This window comes from Dipodomys merriami, unplaced genomic scaffold (genome assembly GCF_024711535.1).
Source record: "Dipodomys merriami isolate MVZ:Mamm:240054 unplaced genomic scaffold, mDipMer1.0.p SCAF_5, whole genome shotgun sequence".
In the NCBI taxonomy this organism is placed as follows: domain Eukaryota; kingdom Metazoa; phylum Chordata; class Mammalia; order Rodentia; family Heteromyidae; genus Dipodomys; species Dipodomys merriami.
This window is the reverse complement of record NW_027206068.1, coordinates 50101739-50116914: the sequence shown is the minus strand read 5'-3', so window position 1 is coordinate 50116914 and position 15176 is coordinate 50101739. Positions and strand designations below refer to the sequence as shown.

Below are 15176 nucleotides of genomic sequence, written 5' to 3'. Positions count from 1 at the left end.
GAACCACATATTATCTTCTCCTTCATCTTGTTTTATCCTTCATCTTGCTTTGGCTGTTAAGATTGTCTTGCTCAAAAACACACTAAATTACAAAAATAATTCAGACAAAACGTTTCTATGGTCATTGCATAAATCACTAGCATTATTTAGATGGAAATATGCCTTTGCTTTCACATTTACTGCAGTTCCTTACTTCATCTGTTTTAAGGTGAAATTATTCCAGAAGCTACTTTTTGAAAGGTTGGAATATTGGAATCTTTATTATAACTTTAGCAGGCTGCAGGCAGCCAGTTGTTACATAGGCCTGCAGTCCCCAAATACACTTAACACAGTTAGGAAACAGGCTAGAGCAAAAGAAACAACAAAAGCAATAATACCAACAAACCAATTCAGCTCCGATGGCTTGCTGAATTGGTATGCCATGATGACTGGAGCTGAGCTAGAAGACAGGACATAGGACGAACCATGGAGACATATGGTATGGCATCTGGGCTGGTCTGAGCAGGGGACAGGTCCATAGGAAATCCCCAGTCCCAGGCCCTGGACTGACTGATTCAGCAACCTACCAGCCATGTGCCCATCCCTGCTTCCAGGGTTCTGGGCACACCCATCACATGAGAGGTGGGGGCATTTCATTCCCTCAGCATGAAGACAAGATGCCAGACCCTACAATCCACCATGTGGCCAATATGGTCCTGGCCAGACATGACCTCCTTACTGTAAGGTTTTAGGCAAGGAAATAACATGCAGGAGGAGGTAAAGGTGAACAAAAGACAAGTTTATTGTACGCTCCCAGGTGAACTCCCTGGTTGGAATCAGAGAGGTCGCATAGAGTCTGGTTGTATAGTTTATATGGCTGGGGTCAGCAGGAACTTTTAGCATGTAACCTGTTTTGCAAGTTTGAGTGGTTTCAGGCCAGTGCTTTTGAAGAATGATTGGAATGGATGGTGTATTAAAAAAAGTGGCCTTTCTCTGCTGCCTCTGCCCTCCAGCAGCCTGACATTCCAGCATTTTTGGTTTGATAATAGGGTGACGATAGTCATCTGGCTACTTCCTGCTGGACAGGGACGTCATGGAGCTGTATGCCAGTTGTCTAGGATGCCTGAGGGGTCATTGGCAGGTAAATGTATGGGTGGAGAAGAAGAAGCTGATTAGCCATCCCGTTGGTTATTTCTTGGATGCGGTTCTGGATGAACCTCAAGAGGCATGGGGAAAATAAAAAGAAAAGACAAATTAAAATTAATGGGCCTACTAAGAGTAGTAACCACCCAGAAAGGGGGCCATGGAACCATTCCAGAATAGGCCCCCCAGATTGCTGATGTTTGAGCTCCTTTTTTAGTTTATTTAGGGCCTCAATAGTTTGTTCTACCAAACCTGACTCATTGATGTAATAGCAACATTGTTCCTGCAAGAAAATAAGTTGATGTTAGGCGAATTGAACCCCAAGATAGGAACTCAAATGGTTTTTCTTTCTTGCTTTTGTTTCCAACATATTTAAAGATTATTTCTCCATTGCTTTTTATGTCCCTCCCCAATGGTATAACTCCTGTTTTCACTGTATTTGATGCTGGCATAATTTGTGGAGGGGAAGGAAAAAACAAATTGTTTAAATAGGAATACAGGTGGAGCCATAGCAACCATGAGATGTACAAGTTGTTATGTCGAAAAACAAACTTTACAACTTTGGCTGGTGGGGGGAAATGATGGGAAGGGATAGGAAGGGGAAACAAAGGAGGAGGCAACAATGCTTGATAAGAAAGGTACTCATTGCCTTGCTCATGTAATTGTAAGCCCCCCTCTGTACGGTATTTTCACAATAAAAAACTTACTAATAAAAAAAGGTCAAAAAAAAGAAAAAGAATAGGCAAGTCCCACCCTTTTCAGCCATTAGGAGGTCCAGGGCTGGGAGCAACCTGTGCTAGGAAGGTAAGTTGGCTCTGGAGTGAGGTTAGAGATACCAAGCTGAATTTCATGGCTACCTGGGGTTTAACTGAAAGTTCCTGAGCTGAGACTAGGCTGTGTCCTAGGGCCAAAGACACCTGTTGTGCTACCTGGGAAATACAGGCCAAGCCGTTATCAGCTTGACAGGAAGAAGGGAGACCAAAATGAGGAATAATTTCTGAAAGTAAAAATAAAGTTATAACTCCTGACATCTCTTTGGGAGTTGGCAAGGCCTCAACTCACCCCATGAGGGTGTCTACCAGGACAAGAAGGTACCTCATCCTTTTGTGGGTGGCCATATGGGTGATATCAACCTGCCAGCCTTGTCCAAGCAAATAGCCCTGCATTTGGTGGGTTATAAAGGCTGGCCTGAGTTCCCCTTGAGGGGTGGTGGTGGAGCATATAAAACATGCCTGAGAGGCAGACTCAATTATGGTGGAAAGCTGAGGGTGATAAAATAAGGGCTTTAAAAACTGAACCAGTGCCTTGGGCCCAATATGAAGTGTGGCATGAACCTGCTGAATGAAGGCTGTAGTCTGGGCCAGAGGCAAGGCCAACTTATTTCCCACAAAGATCCATCCCTGTTCTCCATCCCTGCCACCCTTCTCATAGGGAAGAGTTTTTTCAGACGGTGAATACTGAGGAGTCGAATCTAGGACCTATAAAAATAAAATGGGGGCCGAAGCCACTGACTGTTGAGCGAGCTGGCATGCCACTGCATTGGCCTTATTGTTACCTCGGGAAACAAGGGAATCATCTGTCTAATGTCCTTTACAATGGATGATAGCCACAGCAGATGGGAGGAAAGGGCCTGAATTCATTTTAAAATAAGGTGGGCACTAACAATAGGGATCCCTTTTGTAGATAAGAGCCCCAGTTCTTTCCAGATTGCCACGTGACAATGGACAATGAGGCAGGCATATTTAGAGTCAGTATAAACAGTTAGCCTTTTCCCTTTTGCCAAGTAGAGGGACCTAGTGAGAGCCAGTAGTTCGGCCTTTGGGGACATTGTTCCCTTAGGGAGGTGCTGGGCCTCCAATACCTCCCCTCCTTTGGAAACAATCGCATAGGAGGCTGTCTCTTTCCATATGGATCCACCAGGGAACTGCTATCCACAAACAGAACCAGATCAGAGTCAGGGATGGGCTGGTCAGTAAGTCCAGCCAGGGAGGCAAGGGACTCCACTAATTCAGGGCATGAGTGTTCAGACAAGGAGGAGTCAGCTAGGAAGTGGAGGGAAGAAAAGTAGCAAAATGAGCTTAGGGGACTGAAAAAGTGAAACACTTGGGTTTTCAATAAATAGGAGATGAATCTCCTGCAAGCGAGAAAGAGACAGAAGGGCTAGGGTACGATGGCCTAGTAAGTCCTGAAGAAAAGCACATTTAGTGGGGACCCCAAGGTTAACTTAAGGGCCTCCTTGGCTAGGGTTTGAAACTGCCCATTTTTTCCTTTGACTTGTAGAACTGGGTTATCTCAGAACTGTCTCAACTCACTACTTGGGTGGAGAAGTTTGCTAGATTTTAAGGCTAAGAGCAGGGCTGGATCTCATTCCTCTTCTACCTTCATTGCATATATCAGGCACATAAAAGGGCCTGTTGCCGGTGGCTGGGAGGTAATTCCATCAATTCCCATAACTGAGACCTGGGAAGGAACTAAGAGGATTGAGTAGGAAGGGAGGACCAAATAGGTAGACCCCGTATCAGCCACAAAGGAAATGGCCTTACCCACTACCTGGATCTTTACCCTAGCCTGGACAAGGGTGATTAGTTGGTGAAGCAGGGCATCCTCGGTCTTCAGCAGACAGGCCCAGGACCGGAGGCAGCAAGTCAGGAGAGGGAAGGACTGTACCTCAGTGGCTAGGCACAGAGGGGCAGTCGGGCTTCCAGTGTCCCTTTTGATTGCACAGCAGACATGGTGCCTGGGGAGGACGAGGTTTAGGGCATGGCCTTGCCCAGTGCCCCTCCTGGCTGCACTTGAAGCAGGGTCCAGGTGGTTGATGCTTTTCTCCAGAGCTGCACATTGTAGAGGGCCTTAGGACAGAGACCAGAGCTTGGGCTTGGTAGGCCAGGCGCCTTTTGGTGAAAGCAGGCTTCGCTAACAGCCTTTTCCTGTTCCTCATGGGCCTGGAAAACTTTAAAGGCCCTGTTTACCAGGTCATAGAGTGGAGCTTGAGGGCCATCCTCAGCCTTTTTAAGTTTTTTTTCTTTATGTCTGGGGCTAACTGCAAAATGAAATGAGAGGCCAAAAAGCTTGCCCTAGCTGGAGAGGTGGGGTCCAAGAGGGTATACTTGGTCACGGCCTCAGTAAGTCTAGCTAGAAAGGCAGCAGGGGATTCATCCCAAAGTTGAGTAATTTCCTGCAGTTTGTCAAAGTTAACAACCTTATGGGAGGCTACCTATAATCCAGCCAAAAGGCACTGACTCATCTTATCTGTTCGCATGTGGCCGTTTCGACCCTCAGCTGTGTCTATCTGATATTGCCAGTGTAAGTCCTGTCTAGGACTGCCTCAGTTCCCATGGGCAAGGTAACATCTGTAAGATGGATTCGTCCCCATGAGCCTGGACAGCCTGATAGACTCATTCATGCTCCTCTACGGTAAGAGTGGAGGAGCGTATAACATGGAGGTCATACCAGGTAAGATCATAGGCCTGGGTTAGATAATGAAACTCCCTGACAAAGGTGGGCAGGTCATTGGAGAAAGACCCCAAGCCAGTCTCAGTCTGAGAAAGGTCCCCAAATGAAATGGGAACATGGCCTCTCACCAGGCCTCTGCCCCAGCCTCCTCATGCAAGGGAAGCAAATGTTCTGCCTAGTTAGTTTGGGCATGAGTTTGGCCAGCAACAGGGGGAAGGGAGATCTAAGGATGGACCAGGCACAGGGGTTTGTGGATCAGGAACAGGTCCCAATGTGGGGTTAGGTGGCAAATAAGGTGGGGAATGTACCACAAGTGGGGACGATAACTGCAAGTCAAGAGGGTCAGGAGAGGAAGAGAAAGGGGAAGAGTTTTTGGAGGGATCTTGCCGCATGAGCAAGATTTGAGATGGGGGCAGGAGACACAGAGGGAGGGACGGGAGCATAAGTAGAAGAATCCCTAGACATAAGGAATTTCAGCCCACTTTTCCATCTGCTCACAGAAATTGCAGAGATTGGTTAGTATATTGAAATTGAAAGTCCCATTTTCAGGCCAGGGTAACTGGTTATCGAGCTGGTACATAGGCCATTCCCTGTTCAGCCTAGAGTTTTGAGGTTAGTCAATAAGCAACCCAAAGGAGTATGTGGGTCCAGTTTGGAATTTTTGTTTCCCATGATGCCCAGGCAACTTGGAGTAAAACTAAGGCTGAAGAAGGCATCCTTGTCTTAGCCAAAGAGTTACCAAAAACGGGGACAACAGAGAAGACCAGGCATCGCTGATTGTTCTCAGCCCAAGGCCAAAGGCAGGGGTGGCGGGGGAGACTTGGGCATGAACTCATGACTTTTAAGGAAATAAGAGGAGCCAAGTTCCCTGAAAGCAAGCCAGGACACCCTGAGACAAAGGGTAGGGGCTCACCCAATCTGAATACTGTGGATGTACAGAAGGCCAGGCTGAGGTCCTGGTCCAATGACAGACAGACAGACAGACAGAAAGACACACAGAGAGAGAAAGACAGAGACAGAGAGAGAGAGGGGCCTCCGCTGGGTTTACACAGATAACCAATAATACCCCAAGCCACTAGGTGGCTGTCCATGGGCTATGCACCACTTACATAAGCAAAGGCCACAAGGTCTTTTCAAGTCCCTGTTCAGACCAATGTAAGCTCAGTGGGCTCTGTGCTCCCGATGGATGGAGGAGACCTCAGGAAAGGAGGAAGGGAAGAGAGAGGCCAAGAAGGGGAGGTGCCCATGGATCACCCTACAGCAAAGTGAAGCACTACCACCTTCCTGGGTTTTGGCACCAGATATAAGGTTTTAGGTGAGGAAAGGACATGAAGGAGGAGGTAAAGGTGAATAAAATTTGGTGGGGTATGCTCCCAGGCAAATTTCCTGGTCAGGATCAGAGAGGTCACACAGAGTCTGGTTGTGGCAAGGTTTATATGGCCAGGGTTAGCAGGAACTTTTAGCAAATAACTTGTTTTGCAAGTTTGAGCGGTTTCGGGCCAGTGCCCCCAAGAACGATTGGGACAGGTGCTGTATAAGGAAGTGGCTTTTCTCAGCTGCCTCTACCCTCCAGCGGTCTGACACTTGAATTCTTGGTTAGGTATGTTGATATTGTGTGTGGTTCTGACTTTATATTGTGTCAATATTGCTGGCATAATGCTGTGCACCCACAATCCAAACAACTTTGAAAGTATAGGTAAAGAGATTATGTTCTAAGGTCAATCTGGGCAGAAGTATAACAACCCATCTTATAATAAAATTTAAAAACGTGCTTAGGGAATGGCTCCACTGGTAGAGTACTTGCCTAGTAAACAAGGCTTAAGTTTTATCCTCAGTACCTAATATACTCAGAAACAAAAGTGCCAATATCCCTCTGCTTTTTGTAGGATGGGATTTTTTTCCATCTCTTGATCTACTGCTTGATGCTCCTTACATGTTTATTTTAGGAAGGAGGGAGAGAGGGCAGGAAGCAAGCAAGGAAAGAGGACAGGAAGAAGGAAACAAGGTAGCAAGGAAAGAAAGGAAGGAAGGGAGAAAACTACAAAATTTTCACAGATTTCCTGTGGAAAAAATGTAAGGCCATTCTCAATATATTGCTACTAATGATAATTATTTAAGGTGCAAAGATGACATGTAGATTGTGTATGCCATTTGTGTGTACATTTATGCACATATTGCATGTGTGTTCATTTTGAAAAGACAAGGAAAAAGAAGAACTACAAAAACAAAATCATTCTTTTTCTCAAACCTTTCCAAATTCAGCTTTGAAATGTCATGATGTGTACCTGATAACTTCCCCTTCCTCAGTCTCATGACTACTGCATGAAACATACTTACAAAAATAATCAAGGCAATTTCCATACTTACTCTAACTATTTAGAGCAGTTGTTCTCAACCCTGGCAGCACATTAGAATCATTTGGAAAGCTTTTAAATTTTTCTGAGCCTCACCTCAGATCAATTAAAATCCAATACTGGGTGGGTCCGGGTATTCCAACTGTTTTAAAAGCTCCCAGGGGGATTCTAATGTTCACCAGGGTTGAGAGCATTGATTTAGAGTAACCCCTATTATACAGTGCACTAGGAAATATGCATTTACATTTTAAGTGAGAACTGTGTTTTTAAAAAGAGAGAGTTTGAAATCATCTTACAAAACTTATGATATATTCTCTCCATTCTTCAATTATGACCCTCACCAGAAATCAAAAGCACCTGAGATCATGCTGAGCTTGTGGGTTTATGAGTCTGTGATCATACAGTTGCCTTTTAAAGAGTCCAAGTCCAGTCCTTGATGTGTGCTGACCCTCTTCCCATGGAGCCCATCTCACCAGGTAAGATCCAGAGAACCAATCTACCCTGTCTAGCATGGGCTTTTCTTAAGTTCTCTCCCTCCTTCTGTATGAATCAGTTAAATTGACGTTTAAAAAAAGTAAAATTTAATATTCATGTGATATATATATATATATATATATATATATATATATATATATATATATATATATATATAAGCTCCTTAGATTGCAAATTGTTATTTCCTCTGCCAAAGGAAGCAGGGACAGTTTTTGGGCATGAACACACACACACACACACACACACACACACACACACACACACACACACACACACACACACACAGAATTCATTTTAAAATCCTGTTATTTGGGTATTGTACCAGTCCAAAGTGAAATATGACCTGCAGTTCTGAGGTCTCTCCCAGAATTGATTATCACCAGGTGTATTTAAAACCATTAATTGTCTCTGAAGGGAGCAATAGGAGAATTCCCCAGAATCCTGTTATTTGAAGGAGAGACACCAAGCGCCTTGTTTGCTGCTTCAGCTGGTTCCTATGGCAAGGTATTCATGTTGTGCTTCAACTATGAAGCTTGAAAGAATAACTTGGGCTGAGAACTTTGTTGTTTGTGCATGAATGCACTGAAGGCCTTTTAAAGAGGTTGTTTGAATTACATGTATGTTAAACAGCTTCAGAAGAACCGTTTCCACTTTCAGGTTTTTGCACAATAAAACCTGAATTGCACTTTTGACTACTGAGCTAAGTCTTTTAACTTGCTTTTTCCCAAAATAATAAATCCCCCTAATGATGATGATAACTGCTCTGTCACACATTGACATAGTCTATTTCTTCAACCCCTGTGTCATTAAAAGATGTGACTGCCTTATTTATGATGATTAATAATGATGAAATATGCATGAAGAAATAAATTATACAAATGCTGCACTATACATAGAGGGAGAGAGACAAATTGCCAGGCCCTGATTACCTGCACCCCACTACCCCACCCCCCAAAAAATGGACAGAATTCTTCTCTCCTGATGGTTTTCCTATGGGGTCAGAAACTTAGGAAGTAGGATATGAGAAAGTTTGAAAAGTATTGTGACAGGCTTAAATTCATTTTTAATTGTTTTGTAAAACTCTCCCTCACTTCCCCACCCAATCCCCAGCTTTTGCTGTTGCCTTCGTTTGACATTGTTTAAGGCATCCTAGAATGCCTGAGTCATCTGACAGAATGTGTCAAACGCTTTTGTCTCAGTTGAAGGGAACACCAGACACTCTCCTGGCATGTCTCTGAATATCCATAACTTAGCAATGTGGGGAATGTGTTCCATCAGGTTAAGTGAAGGAGTTCATCTATAGCAAACTCTGTAGGTGGATGTGAAAAAGGAGCCAGAACTGTTACAAGGCAAATAGTTCATTACCACAGCATGCTTATTAATTCTTAACCTGCTTCCTATGGTTGGTAACTTTTTTTTTTACTAGGGAAATAAATTAGGACATAAACAAGCCCAAATATCTTTCCTAATTTTCACATTTCATAAAGAATTGGAAGCAATCTCTATCAACACAAATCATTGCATCCATGGAACTTAAATGATTTAATGCATCTTGTCAGGCTGAGATTATATAGGCTTGTTGATGCAATTCCTGGAATGCTATACAACTTCTCTTACTAAACTTTCTCAATTGCTCAGACACAAATAATTACTTTATTACACGTTAAACATTATATCATCGTGTATTCATAAAACTTGCTTTAAATTGATGGGAGAAGGCCCCTTTTGAAAAAGTCAATTGAAGCTTGGAAATACCTGAAATACATAAAAAGAATTACTACTGTACTCTGTCAGAAAAATGCCTCAACCCATGAGAAGCTTGAGGAACACACAACCTCACTCTCCCCCCTCCCAAATCATTGTGTGATCATGGCCTATGGCCCAATTGCTGCACTGCTGCTGTTTTTAGCAATGTCCAAATCATTTGTCACATGAATCTTCTTATAGACGTTACACATACAGTGAAGAAATATTCTAACATGAATTGTGTGGTGGAGTGGGGAACTTGTCACTTTTAGGAGATAAATATTAACCTAAGTCAAAACAAATATGGAGATGACAATCCTTAAAGTCATTTGATGTTCTGATTGTTGGGATTTATTGTTTGCCAGGTGGAGTGCACAAAATATTTAGAAAAAAGTCACTATAGATGGAATCAACTTATAACTGTGATTAATGTGATTTTATTGATAATTGAATACCCATGCAATTGAATATAAGCTCTCAGAAAGTGCTAGTGAACTTTCTTTATTCATTAGAGATTACCTACTAACATGAACATAATAATTTCTCAGTAAATTACATAGAGCCAATAAGTAAATAAACAAATAATCAATGGAAAAGATATACAGTTCTTCTCTTTCCCATCTCCAATGACTAGTTGAAGATTAGATTTACCAGTAGAAACTTTCAACACTTCTCCTTTTACCTATAAAATCTCAATGTGCAATGTGAGCATGTTAGTATATTAATATGTGTATTTCATTCATCAGAAGTCAGTACTCTACAAGCAAACATTTATTTTTATTTTGGTGGTCTTTTTGCATAATTTTGACAGCTTTAATAAAGGAGATATATGCCCTACTAATTAATAGTTCATCTCAATGCAAACTTAAAATTTTCACATTCTTTTCTTACTCAATTAAACTTTGTTCTCCTGACTACTAGTTCATAAAAATTGAAGGGAGCTGAGGGCTTACTCCTGTAATCCTAACAACACAAGAGGTGGAGATTTAGAGGATGGTCAGTTGGGCAAAACAAAAAATGTGCATGGGATTCCTATCTTAACAGAAAAAAAAAAAAACTGAGGCCATGGTGGTATGCCCTCTGAACCCACTACAAGGTGAAGTATAATAGAAGGATCATAGTTCAAACTGCTTCAGGCAAAAAGAAGACCCATCTCAAAAACAATCAAAGCATCTGGGTTGGTTCCATATCTTAGATATGGAATATCTAAATAATGCTGATAACCATAGTTGTTCTGTTAGTTCTAGTATAGCCTTGTTTGTGATCATTTGGGTAAATGCCCAGTACAATGGAATTCTATGCCTCCATCAGAGAGAATGGCATTGCCCCATTTGTTAGGAAATGGAAAGGCTTGGAAAAAATTATATTAAGTGAAGTAAGCCAGGCTCAAAGAAACACAGGTCCCATGGTTTCCCTTATTTGCAATAAGTAGTATAAGTCTAGGCAAGGCAGAAAAGGTCAAAAGCTATGTATATATGACCATATTAGATGATGTTAAATGAAATGAACCCCAAGATAGGGACACCAGTGGTTTCTTCTCTCTTGCTATTGTTTTTAACATATTTAAAATGTACTATGTGATTTTTTTGTTTCTCTTGTAGGTTCTTCCCTGGTGGTATAAGCACTGTTTTCACTGTATTTGATGTCAATGCCCTGAATCTTGTATATACATTTTTCTAATTTGGGGAGGGGAAGGGAAATAACAAAATGCTGAAATAAGGATACGTGTTGACTCATTGTAACAATGAGATGTACAAGACACTATGTTGAAAATGAACTTTACAACTTGGGGGTGGGGAGAGAAGTTAGGAAGGCAGGAAGGGAAGGGATGGTAGGGGAAAACAATGGAGGAGGTAACAATGCTCCATGGGAAATGTACTTATTAACTTACTCATGTAACTGTAACCCCTCTGTACAGTATTTTTACAATAAAATATTTAAAAAAATCAAAGCAAAAGGTCTAGATCATGTGTCTCCCAGGCAAGCCTAAAACTTGAGTACTGCAAAGAGGAAAGGAAAGGAAAATAGATAACTTTAAACAAGAAAAATTTTCATACAATAATGTTTATTAAACTGAGATTTGCATAGTGTTAACTTGCGATGAATGGCAAAAATACACAGGCTCAGACTTCATACCCAGAGCTGTTCGATGTTGGTTAGCACTAGAAATTTTTATTCCTAGTATTGTTTCCGAGATGTATAATTGACATTCTCTTCCTTAACTGAACCCATTAATATTTCTGCAAGAGCTAGGATGATCCTGGGACTGTAAGAAGAAATATATGATAGGGTTGAAAATAAGTACAAGAAAAATTAGAAGTTTTACAACCATATGAACATAGTGACATATTATTTGATAAAGCAAAATTTAATTGATTTAGCTCTCAGATAGGCAGCTTAGTTCAGCTGTTGTTAACAATGTTAATTCCCTTTATGTTTTGAGTCCTAGTTCTCACAGATTTTATAAAAGTAGCTCTAACTTTTATATTTGAATGTATTTATGATCTAATATGGCTAATGTACACAAATTATAAAAATTACTGTGATATGAAACTGCACACAAATGTATTTTTGTGTCTAATATCTTTGTCACCAGTAAAAGTTAATTCTACTTATTCATTTGGTTATTTATTAGTCATTTCACCAAACTTTTGGTGTCACATTTTTTCCAATGTGCAAAAAATTCACATATTATTAGCAAGTAAAATCACACATACTTGACCATTGAAGTTCATAGAAATGTATTCCTAACACTGTAATACTAATTGCAGCTGGAGGCACAAAGTCCAACCCATCACTTTCCCTCCATTAACTCTAAATTCCTTAGCATAAAGACATCATTCTGTCTCTCAAGTTATATTTTAAATCAAATGAACAAATTTTCTTTATTGTAGGCATAGAGTACACAAATTATATTTTTATCAGTCAAAGTTTTCATTGACTAGCCTCATAATTTTATACATAATTGAGTTTTGAACTGTAGATAGCAATGGAATCTGACATTTCAAGTTAAAATTCCTTTGTCTGTGAAACTTCGTTAAGGTTTATCTCCATGGATGCCAAGATATAAAAGAAGAGCTACTGTTTAAAGAAGGCTTTCTGAATGAAAAAAGAAATATTTGAAACACAAATCATCTCCCTATAGCTCTGTTTTTTTTCCAAGTCTGAATTCCCATCTACTAGATTTTCTTACAAAAGGGGCACCTCTAAAATACAAAACAAATGGTTAACTTTCTATAACTGCTCTCATTAAACCAAAATAATTTTTCTGCAATGCAAATGTTTAGCATTAGTTAAAAGTAATGAAGAGCTGTCCTACAAGAAAAGCATTATAATTAATCTTTCCTATAACAAAAGTTAAATTAATAACCATAATTAATACACATCACATATTATCTTTTATTATTAAAAAATGGACATCCATATCTGCTTATTGCCTTTGATGAGATGAGCTAAGAAATTCCTCCAGAGGATTTGTTTGTTCAATGTGCTTTTACATGATAAAAAAAAATTTGCAAAACTTCACAGTAGAAAGCACTTTTAAAATATGTATTTGCAACGTTCATGAAATATCCTGAAAGTCACAATGGGAGCATTTCCTTCAAGTTTCTGTGCATAAATCACTTTACATGCTCTCCAAATATCAGAGGAAGAGATGTCAGAAAATAGCTTCCCAAATATGAGATATTTTTGTAGTTAAATATTTCATTTCTGCATGAGTAGCTATGAACATCTATGGATTTACTAGGCATTTGTAGTCTATATGGTGCAATAATGGGTATGGAAAATGGAATATTATCTCATTCTGATAAGAGATGAGAGTAATATGAAAACTATCAACAAGTTTAACACATTTTATGTTCATTTTATTACATTGAAAACTACCGAGTTAATATCTCTACTGCATAATTTCTTCTTTGTGAACTTCAGCAAAGCTAGACTTGAGTTTCATTATGAGCTTTAATAAATAATTTACTTTCTTCAGAATCCGTTTTATATTCAAAACATCCTTCTCATTTTCCCCATGGAGAACTATTATTCTTTCAATTATTATGATTTTACAAAACTTATAATATTCATTTGTAAAGAGATATCTACATATGTTAATTGTTACAGTCTTCATGGAAATATTGTAATTAGGTGCACACATTCTTCATTTATGACATGAAACAAGGGTGCAAAATAGTTGGGTGACTATTTTTAGACTACACAGCTAAAAATGGATTACCCAGGATATGAATATCAAGTATAAGGCTCTAAAGCCTGTGAACTAATCATTGATCCTGGTCTACCCCTGTAATGATGACCTCAGTCAAGCTGTGTGCCTGTGAGTTGATATTTCATTTCATATTCATTGATGATCCAATGAATCCACCATATCCATCAAATGTTGAGACATATATAGAACCAGATTGTCTCAGAAACTATTAACACTGAATCCTCAATTTGAAGAGCTTGTCTTCCCAACAGCTGCCTGACCAGAAATCCTCCAGTTTGTGTAGAAATACTGCCTAGTATACTGCACTCATGTGCCCAAAATGAATGCAAACAAGCTATATGAAAAAGTTCACATAAGACTTGGCAGGTTCCGCTAGAAGGATGCCATATTCATAGAAAGTTAAAGCCTTGATTATCCTATAAATATGAAGAGGTTATACTATTTTCATTTTATAGAAAAAAATGAGACAAGGTGAGATCTTGTTATAGGAAGGTTACTCAGGAAATTGATAGGAGAGGTTTTAGTGACCTATAAAGCACTCAAACGAGAAGCAAAATAGTCCACAGTCCCTGTAGAATTCCATGAGTATTTACAAGTGGACTTTTTTTCTATTGATATTTAGGAATATTGCATTCACTTAGCAGGCAACTATATTTATTTTATAAGTACTATGATTAGACTTTTGAAGAAGTTATGTCCTGTGATTTCTGGGTACCAGGGATATTTTCCCCAGGCTCTATCACTAAAAAATCATGATTATGGCTGGGAATATGAGCGACATTGTATGTGAAGATAGATATAATATGGTAATGCTAATCATTATTAATAATTCACACTTGTGTAAATTCTCCTGAAACTTGCTTTTTGAAGGGAAAGAACTAAATAAGCTAGAGATCAATAGGAATCCAAAGGGAAGTTTGCTCAAAAGAGTTGAAGTTGAGTGAGAACTCAGAAGGCAACATCTAAAAACAAAAGATACATTTATTCACTTTGGTTTTATAAACATATATATATATATATATATATATATATGAATTACACTGTAAGCTATCCAAGCCTAATTAATCTTTATTAACTGAGAAATAATGATTTTAGTAATTTTAATTACATACACCAATTCATATATTATTGAAATACTAAATGAAAAAAATTCAAACTAAAAATAAACCTATATGGCTGATATTGGATACAAATAAATACAATTCAGTAGCTTCTAAAATGCACTGAACAATCTATACTGAACACTGTAAACATATAAATCAAGGAGTGTGCTAATAAAATAGAAAGGACACAAAGTGAATCCATTGTTAAGGCATAAATTATTCCTACTCCCCTTTAAGATTTACCTTAGGGAAAGAGTATAAATATGCAGTGAAATTGCCTGTAAGAACTTTTTTGTTTCTGTAATTAATTCTTCAAGGCTATGAATGAAATGGTAGAATAAACCTTAGATTTGGAATTTATTACTCAAGAGTGAATGAGATTTTCCTAGCACAGTAGTCTTCTATGAGTACTACTCATCTAGGAAAATTTTTTAAAAAATAAAAAAAAATTCAAAACTACCACAGACCAAATTATTTCAAATCACCCAAAACCAAACACCAGAACAATATTCTCAGAGTAAATTGAAGGGCATATGTGTCTTGATCCTGTTGTACATTAGAAAGGAGACAAAGTCCAGAACATCACATCTGTTGATCTACTAAAGTTAGCATAGACATGCATTCCAGGGTGGATATTGCCACGTTCCTATTAAGAGCACAGAATTACTGAAATATACATATGTT

The 15176-nt window shown here is 39.3% G+C and overlaps 1 protein-coding gene and 1 long non-coding RNA gene across 2 annotated transcripts in view; one reads left to right on the top strand and one right to left on the bottom strand.

Annotated features, from left to right (window-relative positions):
- The window catches only part of Mdfic (MyoD family inhibitor domain containing), a 118884-nt gene extending 115934 nt beyond the window's left edge, over window positions 1-2950 (bottom strand). Inside the window, exons 1-2 of the mRNA XM_069997366.1 lie at window positions 2786-2950; window positions 2355-2600 (exon numbers count right to left, since the gene is read on the bottom strand). Coding sequence (XP_069853467.1) covers window positions 2355-2600; window positions 2786-2950 — 411 coding nt within the window. The remainder of the gene's footprint in view (window positions 1-2354; window positions 2601-2785) is intronic.
- Window positions 2951-6111: 3161 nt separating this feature from the next.
- On the top strand, window positions 6112-10895 carry LOC138810108 (uncharacterized). The gene is made up of 3 exons (XR_011367027.1): window positions 6112-6175; window positions 7274-7405; window positions 10772-10895. It is a non-coding gene; the product is annotated as an uncharacterized lncRNA (long non-coding RNA).
- The last annotated feature ends 4281 nt before the right edge of the window (window positions 10896-15176 follow it).